Here is a 14,980-nt window from a genome sequence, read left to right on the forward strand (position 1 = left end):
AGTCAAGTAAAATTAAAAAGTAGCCACGAAGGAAATGAATCAAAAAAGAGTGAAAAGGTATTTGGTGAAAAGCTGTTGAGTAAAATTGATCATTTAGCATTAAAAGATTACATCATCAGACGGACCAAAAAATAAAATCATGTGGATACTTTGGTGTTTTTATGGACCAAAATGAAAATTAATATAAATAAATAACTTAATTAAACATTTATTTTGATGTAAAATGAAACTTTAACAAAAACAGCAGGCGTGTCGATGGGAATATTTGGTTCAAACAAACTTGTTCTTCATTCAGTGAAGTTACTCACATGAATTTTACTCAAGTAAGAGCATCAATTCTTCATAATAAAATAACTCAAATGAAAGTAATGAGTACAGCGTAGTAAAAAATCATAATAAAAGAGTCTTTTATTACTCAGGTAAATGTAACTAGTTATGAGCCAGAAGTTCACCGGATGATGCAAGCTGCCTCTTTTGTTTTCTCCAGGTTAAACGGCGTCTATTTGATCTAACTTGTGCTTCATTGTGTAAAAAAACAACCAAAAAAAAAAACAACATTGTTCAGTTCAAAGTCCTCTCGGTTGGCTCCACTGATGATGATAAAGGACGGAAATGTGATGTCATATTAAAGCACTAATGCTTTGAATCCACGTCTGAATTTTAGTTAAAAACAAACAAGCTACTTTGTACTGAGACTTTTCCTCCTCACCCTCTTCTTTCTCTTTTTTTGGTGTTTATTTGAAGAAACCCCTTCCTCTCTTCTTCCTCTCTCCTTCTTTGTGCTTTTGTTCATGAGCTTCCTGCTCCTTCCCCCCATGCAGGCGTTGGGGACTTCTTGTTCCCACTGAGTGATGCTGCATTGTTCAGCATGATGACCTTCCTGTTGGGAGCGCGGCGCAATGTGGCTCATTAATTAGCACCGGAATCGCCGTTTTCACAGGAAGCTTGACTGTACAGAACCAAACGGCGCTTGAGCTCTTTGTTTTAGAGAAAAAAACCGTGAGACCTGCTATTTTGCATACAATGACCCGCAATCAGCGCTTTTGGGGAGTTTCACGAGCTTCGGAAAGATGTTTGAAACAATGTAGTGGCTGATGAAGGGAGGATGATTGAGGATGTGACAAAAGGAAGCACACGAGTTCACTGATGATGATGATGATGATTGCAGGGTGAAGCATCAGGTGGAGTATCTGGGTCTGAAGGAAAACATCAGGGTGAGGCGCGCTGGCTACGCCTACCGCAGAGTCTTCCGGAAGTTCCTCAACAGGTAACCGCACCGAGAACTCATCAGACTTTAATTAACATCTTTAATTGTCGCTTTTGCATTTGGCTTCTGGCTTGATTGAGTCACCGTGTCTGGTGCTGATGGCTGCGGCGGTTCGCTGTGATCTTCAGGTACGCCATCCTGACCAAAGAGTCGTGGCCGACGTGGCGAGGAGACGAGAAACAAGGCGTCCTTCACCTCCTGCGCTCCGTCAACATGGATCAGGATCAGTTCCAGCTCGGACAAACCAAGATCTTCATCAAAGCCCCGGAGTCTGTGAGTTTTACATCTTGAGCATGTTTACATTTTGTCACAAGAGGAAACTTTATTCTTAGTTTACATCTCTGAATCAGAAAGAAAATAAATAAATGAATCGCTTTAATTATTATTTTTAAAGGAATGTAAAAACAATAAATAAAAAATGAGGTGTGCATTGGATTTTAGCTCACACCCAATGCCTTGCTTTTCTTTCTTTAGGATATACATCATCGGTGTCAAACTCAAGGCCCCAGGGCCAAATGTGGTCCACCGCAGCTTTTTATTTGGCCCGCTAGTCTCCACATGAATCTGCAAATTTCACAGAAAACCAATAAGTCTCCACATTTCTTTCTGATTTTACTGCAAATGTTTCACAAAATTGGTCAAAAACATTGATCTTAATTGACTGCTGCCTCAGTCTCACTTTAACCTGATGCCATGTTATAGTCAGTAATAAAAAGTAACAATTAAAATCATACATTAGTGCAAGTATTGGAAAAGTTTCTCACAAACAAACCACTAAAACCATCACAAAATCCTGGAGGAACAGCTATTTATTGATACTTTAACAATTTAGTTAGTTTTATTAATATATTCTGGCGCAAGCGGCCCTTTAAGAAGAATCATACTTTTGATACGGCCCAAAATGAAAATTAATTTTTTCATCCCTGATTTATATCAGTGAGTGTTTTGAGTCTCTACCAGCCTTACCAATTAGCTCAAGATCAATCAGACTGTATTCATTCTCAGCATTAATTATTCAGTCAGGTCATAGAGTCTTAATTGGATTTAGAAGAAATTCCCATAAAATGATGCTGCTATTGCAATTCTTGATACTTTTCTACAACAAAGCTCTGCTTTAAACTTCTCTAGGACTTTATCCCCGACCCATCTCCTTTTTTTGGTTTTCTCCATGCTGTTTATTCACTGATGTTCTCCAGCAAGACACTGAGTTCTTCACACAATAGCCGAATTTATAACAACATTAAATTGCACATGGGTTTACTTTACTTACTAAATTTGTGATTTCTCAAAGCAACTGGTTCTACTGGACTTTTTGGGGAGTTTCAGAGGAGAGGGGGACAATGAATTGTAGAAAATCTTAAGCAATGCTTCATTTTCAGAATTTTGTTTTGGTCAACCGAATAAAAATACGCTGAAGGTTGAGGTTATGATGTGAAAAGACACAAAGTAGTTTTGGTCTAGTTTCTAGTGAAAATATCTCAGTATACTCAAAATAAGATAAAACTAGCAGACATGGGAGCTCGTTTTTAAGTAAATTATTTTTTAATATTTATGAAAAGATGCTGATTCCACCGGCAGATTATTTCACTTATGACTTAATTATTCACTTAAAGCAAGCTCCTATATCTCACTAAAAGTATATGTAAGCTAATTTTGTCTATTTACACAGGAGCTAAACCGATAAGATTCTCTGTTCTTGCAAGTGTGTCGGCGTTCTTGTCAGCCAGGGAAAAAAACGAAACCCAATATTTTTACTCTAAACACCGTAAAAGGCAACAGAGTCCCAAATTGCGCTCGAGTCCTTGTCACAGGGGAGGAGATTGAACCTGACCTCTGGTTACACGTCAGCGGTGAGTCAACACGACTCCGAAACTAAAAACACAAACTCAGGCTGTCTGTTTTCGGAGTTTGGTTGAGGCTTGTTCTTTCTTGCTGTAACTACTTTGAAGGCAATGTGTGTGTGTGTGTGTGTGTGTGTGTGTGTGTGTGTGTGTGTGTGTGTGTGTGTGTGTGTGTGTGTGTGTGTGTGCGCGCGTGTACAGCCTGCTTATTAGCAGCTACACACATCAAGCAGCAGCGAGCGTTCACACACCCACGGATGTATTTTTAGAAACTCGCTCAGACAGACATCTTAGTTCTGTCCAGGCCTTGTCGTTAACCCTGAGTGCCTTTTACTCATGTACTGCGGCCCCCCCAACCTCCGGCTAATGAAAGGTAAATATCACGCAGGCCAGATGGCTGAATTGAGCTGACAGGCTTGTGAAAACAAGCCGCTGTGAGATAAGGCGCTGACCCTTGTTAATTAACCGTATGAGCGAAGATGTCATGAAAGAGAAAACTGTGAGACACCAGGTGTTGTAGGAGTTTCTCTGCCAAACCTGTTTTCAATATTGACGCCTTGCTCGACTGTTTGTACCTGGACGGACCCATTCAGCCGCTGAAGCTCCAGTCATCACACAGCGTCACGCTCGCAGGCTGTGACTCAGGGCGTTTTTCTGCTGACTGTTGTTTCTCTGTGGTTTTCGTTCGACGTGCAGTATTGTGCTCCGGCCTCGCTGCGGCCTGCGGTCGGGCCGTGCTGATGCCAGGGCCGTTGCAATGCCGGACGGGATGTTTAGTCTGGCGCACGGAGAGGGCAGAGAGAGTCATTGCGCGTTGAGAGGTGCAGCAGGAAATGACATAAACGGGGCAAGAAGTCCGGCAGGCTCAGAGCAAACTGATAAGCGTATTAATCTCTCTTAGTAAATGGATCTGAAAACGGAGGGGAGCGAAATGAACGCTGGTTGTGCACACAGTCGCACTTTGTCTTGCTGTAAATTGCGTGCTGCAGCCGTTCGTGGACACGCTGAAGAATCCTTCGTCTTTAATATGTAGACAAGATTCAGTCGTTTCCCAAACTCAATGACCTGTTATAACAATCTTAATACTAGAAATGAAACCAGATTAAACGTTTTGATCTTAATTTTTTCCAGAAACTCAGCTCAAAAAGCAAAACTTTAAATTACACAGATTTAACCACCTCAGTTTGATGAATATAAATCCACTTAATTAAAACCCAAAATTTTGTTTCTCTGAAAGTTTAATTAATTTATTTTTTTAAATGTAATAAAAAATAAGAATTATTAGGTGGCTGATGTTTGTTTTAGAAAATATTTTCTTAAATTTGGCTTCATGTAATATTCAAGTTTCTCCAGAAAATTAGATATAAGACATTATCATCAAAATTATTAGCAATAAACTTTTGAAATGTATCTCTGTGAGAAACTAATCTACACAACACGATTTTCACTTTCTCAGTTTAATTACTGACATTTTTATCTGGACATTTCGTTTAGTGGAACTAAAGAAGTTTAGCAAATTTAATATTTAGAGAAAAAAGAGTTAAAACTCAAATAATGTCGATCGTGGGTTGTTGTTTTTTCTGAAAAAAGCTGCTCAGATTTTACTGATTTAAATTACGCAAATAACATGAAAATGATAATCCAAGATGATAGCAGCCTTTCTATCCAGTAGTTAAGTTTTTATTCTCATTCAGAAACAATCAAATCACCGTTTATCACTGAAGTCAGGCTGGTTTTCAGCTGCACCTGAGCTCCAGTCTGTGCATTAGGCATGTCTGGTGTGTTATTCTCCCTCTTTGTTTTTCCTCATAGCTCTTCCTCCTGGAAGAGACAAGAGACCGCAAGTTTGACGGCTACGCCCGCACCATCCAGAAGGCGTGGAGGAAATACATGGCCCGCAAGAAATACGTCCAGATGAGGGAGGAAGGTGAGCAGAAACCCGTTTCTGCGTCACAAGTCTTCAGCTCCTGCACGGCTTTCTGACTTTTTTTTTTTTTTTTTTTTTTTCCCAGCTTCTGATTTGCTGTTGAACCGGAAAGACAGGCGGCGGCATAGCCTGAACAGAAACTTCATCGGAGACTACCTGGGGATGGACGACAGGCCGGAGCTGCGGCAGTTTCTGGCCAAAAGAGAAAAGATCGACTTCGCTGACAAAGTCACAAAATACGACCGGCGGTTCAAGGTTTGTTTTTTCTCTCTCTGGATTCTTTCTGGCAACTAAAACAATCCCCCAACTGTTTTTGTTTTGTTTTTTGTTTGTAGGGAATTAAGAGAGACTTGATCTTGACCCCAAAAAGTGTGTATCTGATTGGAAGAGAGAAGGTGAAGCAGGGACCGGAGAAAGGTCAGGTGACTGAGGTGTTGAAGAGGAAGATCGACGTGGAGAAAATCCTGGCGTTGTCTCTCAGGTAGAAAACACTTTTATCCATTTTCTAACACTCTTGTCCCTAGTGGGGCTGGGAGGCGGGGTCACCCTGAACACTTGAGAAAATCCCAGTAAAATACATTGATCCACCTCACAATATGAAACTGGAGGTGAAAGGTTTGAGGTTTTTTGTTAATCTGGTTTCTTTTAAAACAATCCTGGATTTTCAGTCTTTTACCAAAAAGTTTAAGATGATGGTCCTGCATAAAACATCTTACATCAGTAGCATCAATAGCCAACATGTTGGCTAGTTCTTGAGCGTCTTGATGAATTTGTGCTTTAAAAATGAACTAAATAGGAATGAATTTAAGAAACCAGAACTCTTCTAAAATGAGACGCTGACTGAGGGACGACTTAAAGTCTGTAGACTCTTCAGTGCAAAAGTCTGGGATCTTATTTGTTCCTGTAAAGGTCACTGAAAACATACGGAGAAGATTTGACTGAAAACAAAACTGAAATGCTTCACAGTCAGAAATGCTTAAATTACCTGGATTTTATAAAATCTGTAAGCAAACTGGAAGAGTCGTGGTCTCTGCGTCGCCCAAAGAAACGCTGCGAGACGCGGCTCAGAGGCGGAGCAGCTGATTTGAGTTTGTGGCTTTTGACTCTGTGGGGAAACACAGAGCAAGCAGGTGGTTCAGCCAGGTGTAAAAATGAGGAACAGACTCTCCTTGTGCTGCTGGGCCTCTCCTGCCGTCCCTCCTGATCTGAGCCGCCTTGTGAGGTCCTGAGTGTAAAAGTGAAAACCGACTCCACACAAAACAAGACAATAGAGGGACTGATGATACTTTTTCCAAGATGGGTTTTGACTCGATAACTTTGCTCAAAGCTCGTCTTTGTTCCAGCACCCTGCAGGATGACTTCATCATCCTGCATGAGCAAGAGTACGACAGCCTGCTGGAGTGCGTTTTTAAGACGGAGTTCATCAGCTTGCTGTCCCGGCGGTTCGAGGAGAAAACTCAGAGGAAGCTGCCGCTCAAGTTCAACAACACGTAAGTCCAGGCATCCTGAAACGGAAACGGCTAAACCTTCAGATTTATCTCTGCTGCTTTTAGAGGTGAACTTTTACGCTTTATGAGCAGGTTAGGCCGGGTCCATACAAAACATGTTTGTCACATTAAAAAAAATAAATAAATAATAATATCACCACTACTGTGAGAAAGAAACTAATGAAAGGGATATAAAGAAACACACTGCGTTTAATTTCCAGACTGGAGATGAAGCTAAAGAAGGAGAACTGGGGCTTCATGAGCGGCGGCGGCGGCTCCAGGCAGGTGCTGTTTGTTCAGGGTCAGGGAGATGTGGCCATCTTGAAGCCTTCGAGCAAATCCCTGCAGGTCAGCATCGGACCGGGCCTTCCCAAGAACACACGTGAGTATCGGCCGTGAAGCAGAACCACGACATGCTCGCTCAAAGAACCGCCTGTGACGTGGGAATCGAATTGAAAGGATGAAACCTTTGCAGGTTATGGTAGCGTCAATCTGTTGCTTTTGTGTTTTGCGAATGAATGCCAGGTCCGACCAGGAAGGGCTTCAGTCAGAGTCGCTCCAACACGTCCAGAAACCACCACGTGCCTTCAAGAGCAGCACCGGGACCCCCAGGTATACCGGTCAGCTTCTCCGCAGCGTCTCTCTTCTTCACATCATCTATTAGACCATTTCCTGCGTTTCCTCCCTGCAGCCGGCCATCAGAACGGCGGCCTGAAGAACACCAACCACATCGCCAATCAGAGGAACTCGCAGCATCACAGCCAGAGGCATCCCCCCTCCATCGACTCCACCCGCCCATTTCTGCCCAGCAACATCAACCAGCCCAGGCAGCGCGACGGCGGCAGCCGGCAGCAGCCGGACCTGGACTGCCTGAGGGTCCCGGACCAGGGCGCCGCAGGGTGAGAGCTCAGCACAAAGCTGCAGCGCCAGAGCGGGATGCGCTTCGCAAAAGAAATGAGACGTGATGGAAATGTGCAACATCCACTGATTGTTAGTTAATAGATGACAAATGAAGCTCATGATTCGATTCACTCGATCTAAAACACAGACATACACATAATGACGACAACTGATGGTCATTTAAAACTCCAACTGCAATGAAAGAAGTTCAAAATGAATGAATAAAAATAATTCATTCATTCATTTATAGATCCAAAAGGTCAAGGTTGAATCTATTCAGCTTCTAAGTTACAAATATTAGCAGAAAACCAACAATTAAATCCAGACAAATGAAGGAAAAAACAAAAAGTCAGTAAATCACCATCATGAAAGTTTTGCATCACATTTCAAATATTTGAGTCTTTAACTTTCAATCATTCTGTGTTTTAACTTTCTTTTAAAATGTGTGATGTAATTATTTAGTTTCATCTTCTGGCAAAATAGTAGTTAAAATTCATGATCTCCCATCTCTTCCCTTTAAAAATGAATATTTGAACACATGGTTTTTTTATTTGTGCAGTCTTGAAATTTACCCGTTCAGCAGATTTTAATGCTCTCCGCTGGCTGGACAAGCAGTGGTGTGGTGGTTTTATCCTCCTTGATTTTCTATCCTTTTTTATAGATTTATAAATAGGTTAGAGGTCGATTCTATAGTACGACAGTTTAACATATTTGTTATTTTGTCTCCAGTGTACTGATACTTTTTGCCAGTAATGGTTTTTAAGGTCTTTTCATTGTTTTTGATTGAGTTAAGGTTTTGCATTACAAGACTTGTCGTTACATTTTTTTTTTTATTAATTATTGTTTTAACATGCAGCAGGTTAGATCAGTAATTCATAAATCAGAGGTCAAAAGACTTAGACTTAGACTTAGACTTGACTTTATTGATCCCTTGGGAAGACTCCCTCAGGAAATTATAGTTACCAGCAGCTCACAGGCAAAAATGTGGCACACAGTAAGCATACACAAAAGAATACAAAAAAATACAAATTAAATACAAAACAAAGAATATAAATACAACACAAAAGGAAACTCTACGCAGTGGAGTCCATGTTTCCTCTCAGGAAATTAAAACAAACAATGTTAAAATTAGAAAAATATCTTCTTTCCTTACATGTTCATTTTAAAAAAAAACTAAACGAAATACATATGTGTTGTTGATGCTGTTTGTATTGGCCTTGTTTAATGTTTGACCAGCAGTTCCTGGTTGTGAGTTTGTTTCTTGAATGCAGCTTAAAGGTTTTGGGGAACGCCAGAATTAGACGGCATCGCTCTGAGAGGAGCGCCATGCCCTGACACTGTGATGATGCCTCTGCTCTGTTTCTCTAATCTGACATCACTTGGCTGATTCGTTCTTTTGTAGCTCTGGAGGCGGACGGCCAACTTCAAACGGAGGAATGTGAGTTGGAGTGTTTGCAGTGGTTCTGGTGGTGGAAAAGCTTTCAGCAGCGCAGCACGCTGGCGCTGCCTCACTTTTAGTTAGACGTCCGCTGCTGATGTCCAGCAGGATTCTCACACATGCACACTGCAGTACGATCGCCTGGTAGTGTTTCACTGAGATGTTTTCTGGGTCATTTGTCTCTGGTTCATTTTAATGTCGTCTGTATCAGGTTTGGGTTGGTGTTGAGAGAAAAGTTAATGTCTCAGGATGTGTGTTTTCTTTTCTTTTCTGCAGTGAAACTGGTTTAGTTTAGTTCTCACTGTGCAGCAGGGAAAGTGACGTCCTGTGCAAGGACGCCATCTTGTGGCACAATGTGGCACATCACAAAACCCCTGAGTATTTGGCTAAAAATGTTAAAACCGTAGAATTTTAAGGCGATCTGCTTTCATTTTACCTTATACATTCAGTTTTGAATTGAAGACAGATTCAAAGCTCTGGGCACCCCTGGTTTATTTATGTTGCTGAGAATATGGTCAACTAGTCAAAAGTTGATCAAATCTGATTTTTTTAAACACAGTTGAGGCATATTTTTATTTTTATTACCCCAAAATACAACCCGTGTTAGGGCACTAAACTTTATTATTTACTTTTTCCAGTGCTTGTTGTCACAGTCGCCATCATAAAAGCCCAACTAATGAAAACTTTGCAGCTTTAAAAATGTTTTGCAAATTGTCATATTTTCTTTATTTTAATTTTTTTAGAATTAGCAACCTTTAGCTCACGCCAAAGCATTTTACTTTTCTGCATATAAAGAAAGTTGTTTTCATTCATGATGTAAAACAAAATACGCATTTAAGTTGTTTTTATCAGAAACTAGAAAAGGAAAAAAGGTTTGCTGCAGTTTTAATGTCTGCACAGATATAAACTGCAGACAAAAATCTGAATAAATCTTTTCATCCTATTCAAAACGGAGCCACAGGAAACAAAACTTGGAGAAATAATTGTACAGAATTTTATAATTTCTCTGAAAATATCTTAACACTAATCCTAAAATACCTCCCAATATAGATATGAATGTTTTGTCATGTTTTGCACAGTCCTACAGCTTCAATAAGGAACAGAGACTAAATTTAAAAAAAAAAAGGTTTTGCTTTATTCCTGTTCCCATTTCCGTTACTGTGAAACAATAAGGCTTAGGAATAAGAGGTGAACTCTCCTGAAACGGTACACAAATGTCTGATATTTTCCTCCTGGATGTCGTTCTGAGATGTTTCTCTGCATCAAGAACAGGGGTGCCCAGATGTTTGCATGCTGCTGTTTTTTTTCTGACTCATCCAACCAACCTGTGCTGTCCTGAGTCGCTGCAGCGCATGGGCTTTAAATATTTCACTGTGTCCTCAAGACTGACTCAAGAGCCGGTTTTCTGTTCTGTTTTGAATCAGGGCCCACCGACCTTCAGCCCACAGACCTCCACCGGGTGGAGGACGGCCGAAGCCGGCGCCCAAACCCAAACCCCAGGTGCCCCAGTGCAAGGCCCTGTACGCGTACGACGCTCAGGACACGGACGAGCTCAGCTTCAACACCGACGACGTCATCGATATCATCAAAGAGGGTGAGCGCCTTTAAGAGCGACGGATAAAAACTGGCGGCTTCGTTTCATTTCATTCATTCGTGCCTGGCTCTGTTTTGAGCAGACGCTTCCGGATGGTGGACGGGACGACTTCGCGGGAAGCAGGGACTTTTCCCCAACAACTATGTGACAAAGATCTAGGAGCTGCTAATTGTGAGGGCGACGCGACGCGCCTGCCACGCCCCGGCCTCCGAGGGCGCTGCAGAGCCTGCAGTCGGGGAGAGGAAACACTGTGAGACTCTTCTTCCACTGCTGCCTTACAGTCACCCAACGTAACGCTCAGTTACGCCACCAGACCAAACATCGGTCCTGTCGGGCCAAAGATGAGGCTTTTCTCCAAAGACACAAAGACCGCTGGGGTCTGTCCCCTCTGAGTACTGAACAAACTATTTATTGTATTTATGGATCTCTGTATTCCCTTTACTTACCGTGTTATATCTTATAGAGGACGTGCGCTCCAGCGTTTCGAAGCATTCGAATGAAATCGGCTAAATCTCTGGGACCAGGCTGTGATTTTGTTTTTGACTTTTATTTCCACTACGTTGCTTCTAGATGAAGGTTGAAGGAAACTGAAGTGATTTCAGTTTTAGCAGGAATATTTATTGTGACGCAGACATTTTAACAGGCGTGTAAAGAATCAAAATGCTGAATGAGGATTTTTAAAAGTTGAATGACCAAAGCAGACTCTTTTTTTTTCTTCTGATTCTGAGGGCATTGCAGTGAGGCAGAGTATTAGCTGGTAAACCTCCCTCACTTTTTATCCTGCTTTTATTCTCTATTGACACCAGTATGTAGCCTGAGCGGGACGTCTGTGGTGTATTAGCACTTTATTGGGACAGGTACTACCTTGGACACAGACGGCGTCTCACGTCACGGCCACAGAGCTTCGTCTGCAGATTGTGACGAGCAAAAGCAATGAAGTTGCCTAGTTACTGAAGAAAATCATTTGTTTACATGAAATTAAGACAAACAGGCATTTTCTGGATCTCATTTCTGTATATGTGTTCTTAAGCAGGAGCGTGCCTGTTGCCGGGCAGAATTTAAAAGGATTTCTGTGTGTTTTTACGCAAGGAATGTACTTTTAGTTTCTCCTTCTTTGTTTTTGAGAAACACAGAGCTGTTTTTATTTCCAGTTCTGCTACTTGGTGTATGGATTTATGTTTTTGTTAGGCTGTTTTTTTTTGTAGCTGCTTCTGGTTCGTGTTTCTGCACATCTTTTGCGCTGCTGCCGCAGTCCTGACACACGTTCCTTAGTTTTGTGTCAGTCATACGACCACATTATGCTGTACTCAGTGAAAACCTGCTGGGACTTTTTTCATAAAAACTGCATCAATAAACATAGTTTGGTCATAAATATGGTGAACAGATCCTTTGTGCAATACACACTGATAGATGAGTATTTTAATTAAACTTTGTAACATTGCATGACAAAATGCTGAACATATTTTTTACAGAACACCTGCAGATTAACATTAATATACTTATCAAGGAAAGCCAGGAGTTTGAATAAGTGAGGCTGTAGACGGGTTTTCAAGATATTTAACGCCCCCTGCTGGGCGTTAAAAAGAATGCACTTCAGTAGTCAAACTGGTAATTATTTATTTCTGCTGAAATAATTTACTAGTTGATCATTGACAACCTTCACAAGGAGGTAAAGACACAGAAAGTTATTTTTTTTATTAAAATTTTGTTTTACTCCGATTTGCAACAAGCATCATCCTCACTTTGCCTGGAAAAAAAAAATTATTAAAAGGACACAATTCTCATTTTTATTTCTGTGTATGCAGTACACAGAAAGCTCTCAGTAACCCTAATGACTTTGTATTTTGTTTTCCAGGAGCCAAAAGTCCTTGTAATTTTTAAAAGTGTGTATTGTCACCAGTTGTGACAATACACACTTTAATGAAGACTTTCATTGAATACTGACTCCACAGCTTTCCCTCAGTTGGTTGGCAAAACCTTTTGTCCCGCTGACTCACACATAGCAGATGAGATATGTGTCTCTAATGGAGCAAATATTAAAGACACAAATTTTTTGGGGGGGGGCTCTGGTTGGAGCAGTTAGTGAGTAGAGAGACCATAGTTATCACTGGATGCAATAAAATGTGGCTTAAAGCCGAGACGCTGATGTTTGGATGTAAAAATCCATAAACGGTTTGGTCTCTTGTCAGTTCTGTAAAGACGCAAGAGGCGAATTCCTCTTTTATTTAATTTTACTGAATCGTCGCTGTGGGAGCCATGGTTTAAAATGGAACAAACTTTGACTTCTATATACTTTATGAAATATTTCATCCTATTTGATAACTGATCTGAATATCCACTATATATTTAAAAGGTTTTATTGGCTCTAGTGGCCTTTATTTGATAGTTAATTGACATGTCCCCACCAGTCCTTCAGGGAGTTACGCCTATGGTGTGCACTACTGTTTTAGCTACAGTGTTTGTTTTTTTTTAAAAAAGATAACACATATTAAGATATATGTATTTTAATAAATATTAAGATGCATGAAAATGGAAAACATTACACTCATGATCTGGAGAGAGAGAAGAGAAACAAAGATCGATTTCTGCCCCTCAAATTCACCACTTAATTCAAAAACGCCTCCATCCAAACATTCATTCAATCAAACATCAATCAAAGGACTCAACAAGAGTTATCCAAGTTTATTAATATTATTTTTCAAAACTAATATAAATCCCACATAATATGATCCTGGTGCCTTTAAGTCAATGAATGCATGGATACCTGCTTTAAGTACTGCATTTCAACACTCAGCTCAAAATATTTTTTCCTTTTTTTTTTCCCTCATGATCATCAGAGTGGAAACACATGGCCTCAGCACACTGTCATATTCACTACTAATCTACCGTTTTCTCTCTTGTGCAAGTCTATGCGAGTGAGTTAGTCAACAGTATTAGTGTTTTGTTTTTTTTCTTTCCGCAGCATCCAAGATGGACGCTGCTGCTCAACTACAGAGAGAGAGACAGAGAGGGATGGTGGCGAAATCAGTTAGAAGTGTGAGAACAAACAGTAAATCTCAACTTGAGCTGTGTTTTTCCCCTCTGAACACACACACACGCGCGCACACACACACACACACACACTCGCATGCTCACGCAGAAGATTAAAAAGTCAACGCCACTGCCAGTATCAATTTTAACAGCATGATCACCAGTTTTCAAATCTCTTCAACACTCACAGGCCTGAGATCATCTCACCAAAAAAACCCTTAGTTAGGCTTCGCACGTCTGTCTGTGGGAAGAACCCCGACGGAATAAAAAATGAGAAAAGATTCACAGCAGTTCCCGACAATCGCTCAGTTTGGAAACAACAGTCAAGAGAGGGGGGTGTGACATTCTTTTTCTGGCTCCCTAAAATACGCGGGGATGGTGACGGGGGTGCTGTCGCCCGATGAAGGTGCGGGAGGGTGGAGGTGTAGTCGTAGCAAAGCATGTGCATATCCTGGGAGTGAGGTGAACCATGGAGCTGATTTCCACTCTAGAAATACTGGGTGTGCACTAATACAGCAGCTGATTTAACATATTTCCTTAGTTAGGAATGTCTTGATTTACTTGGAAGAAAAAAAATAACAAAATAACAAAAACCAAAAAAAAACATCTTTCACTAACAATCCACATCTGCTAAACATAAACTAATCAATACAATGACTGGTAAAATGAATCCTGCAATGTTTTTGTTGTTTTTCTTCTTCTTTTTTTCTTTTTTTTGTTGTTGTTTAAACTGAAGGTTGACATTCTATTCTAGTAAAGCAAGGCATTAGGTTTACAGAAATGCATCTTTACTAGAGCAGCTCCCCTCACCTGCAACTCGGCGGGCCGTGGTGAGCCCACGTTATATGTGCAAAGAAATGCATTGCAAGGAAACATGCAGAGAAACAAAACAGAAATGACACTTGAGGAAACAATCAAAAGCTACATAAAAGCTTCATAAATACAATAAAATCTTAAATCCATAATGGAGAAATCTAGTTGTTGTTCTACTGTGTGAGAGCTGGCACTCTAGGCTCGATGCTTTTTTGTTTTCGGGGGTTTTTTTTGTGTGTTTTTTTTTTTTTTTTCATTTTTCCTCGTAGTAGAGCTGCGCAGGTAATTCGTGCCATCTTTGGTTGACTGCAGTACTGAAGAGAAAGTTAATATGATCTGAAAATAAACTCCGAACAAACAAAAGTGTTGTTGGGAAAACAGCATCAACTCTCGGCAGACAGCTGCGCCTCAATGTCCACTCTGCAGATGGGGCACTTCTTATTGGTGAGGAGCCACTGATCCACACACAGCTGGTGGAAGAGGTGCATGCACGGCAGGCGCCTGCGGGGGGGGGGGAAAAACGCACGGACGTCACTTTTAGAGCTTCGAGATCTGACCACATGTCCTAGAACAGTCACTGCAGAAAAGCAAACTTTGTCTGTTACGGCGAGAAAGGAGATGAATGCATCAGATCAAATGACTCGGTCAATTTTGCGAAATCAAATTCTCAGTATTTGATTCAC

General features: G+C 40.9%; 2 protein-coding genes across 7 annotated transcripts in view; one reads left to right on the top strand and one right to left on the bottom strand.

Moving 5' to 3' along the window:
- Nucleotides 1-10,717, top strand: part of myo1ea (myosin IEa) — a 46,740-nt gene extending 36,023 nt beyond the window's left edge. The window contains exons 18-29 of one of the 2 annotated variants that reach the window (XM_055036457.1): nucleotides 1,169-1,267; nucleotides 1,396-1,540; nucleotides 4,921-5,035; nucleotides 5,121-5,290; nucleotides 5,371-5,516; nucleotides 6,379-6,525; nucleotides 6,744-6,904; nucleotides 7,048-7,134; nucleotides 7,214-7,421; nucleotides 8,825-8,860; nucleotides 10,285-10,454; nucleotides 10,537-10,717. In XM_055036457.1, coding sequence (XP_054892432.1) covers nucleotides 1,169-1,267; nucleotides 1,396-1,540; nucleotides 4,921-5,035; nucleotides 5,121-5,290; nucleotides 5,371-5,516; nucleotides 6,379-6,525; nucleotides 6,744-6,904; nucleotides 7,048-7,134; nucleotides 7,214-7,421; nucleotides 8,825-8,860; nucleotides 10,285-10,454; nucleotides 10,537-10,613 — 1,561 coding nt within the window. In that variant the 3' untranslated portion in view covers nucleotides 10,614-10,717. The remainder of the gene's footprint in view (nucleotides 1-1,168; nucleotides 1,268-1,395; nucleotides 1,541-4,920; nucleotides 5,036-5,120; nucleotides 5,291-5,370; nucleotides 5,517-6,378; nucleotides 6,526-6,743; nucleotides 6,905-7,047; nucleotides 7,135-7,213; nucleotides 7,422-8,824; nucleotides 8,861-10,284; nucleotides 10,455-10,536) is intronic. The other variant, XM_055036458.1, reaches the window with a different exon arrangement.
- Nucleotides 10,718-12,942: 2,225 nt separating this feature from the next.
- rnf111 (ring finger protein 111) overlaps nucleotides 12,943-14,980 on the bottom strand; it is a 29,650-nt gene continuing 27,612 nt past the window's right edge. For all 5 annotated transcript variants that reach the window (XM_055036462.1, XM_055036460.1, XM_055036463.1 and 2 more), the window contains one exon: nucleotides 12,943-14,798. In XM_055036462.1, coding sequence (XP_054892437.1) covers nucleotides 14,681-14,798 — 118 coding nt within the window. In that variant the 3' untranslated portion in view covers nucleotides 12,943-14,680. The remainder of the gene's footprint in view (nucleotides 14,799-14,980) is intronic.

The sequence above is a fragment of the Poeciliopsis prolifica genome, unplaced genomic scaffold, assembly GCF_027474105.1.
Source record: "Poeciliopsis prolifica strain line A6 unplaced genomic scaffold, Auburn_PproV2 SCAFFOLD011, whole genome shotgun sequence".
Taxonomy (NCBI): domain Eukaryota; kingdom Metazoa; phylum Chordata; class Actinopteri; order Cyprinodontiformes; family Poeciliidae; genus Poeciliopsis; species Poeciliopsis prolifica.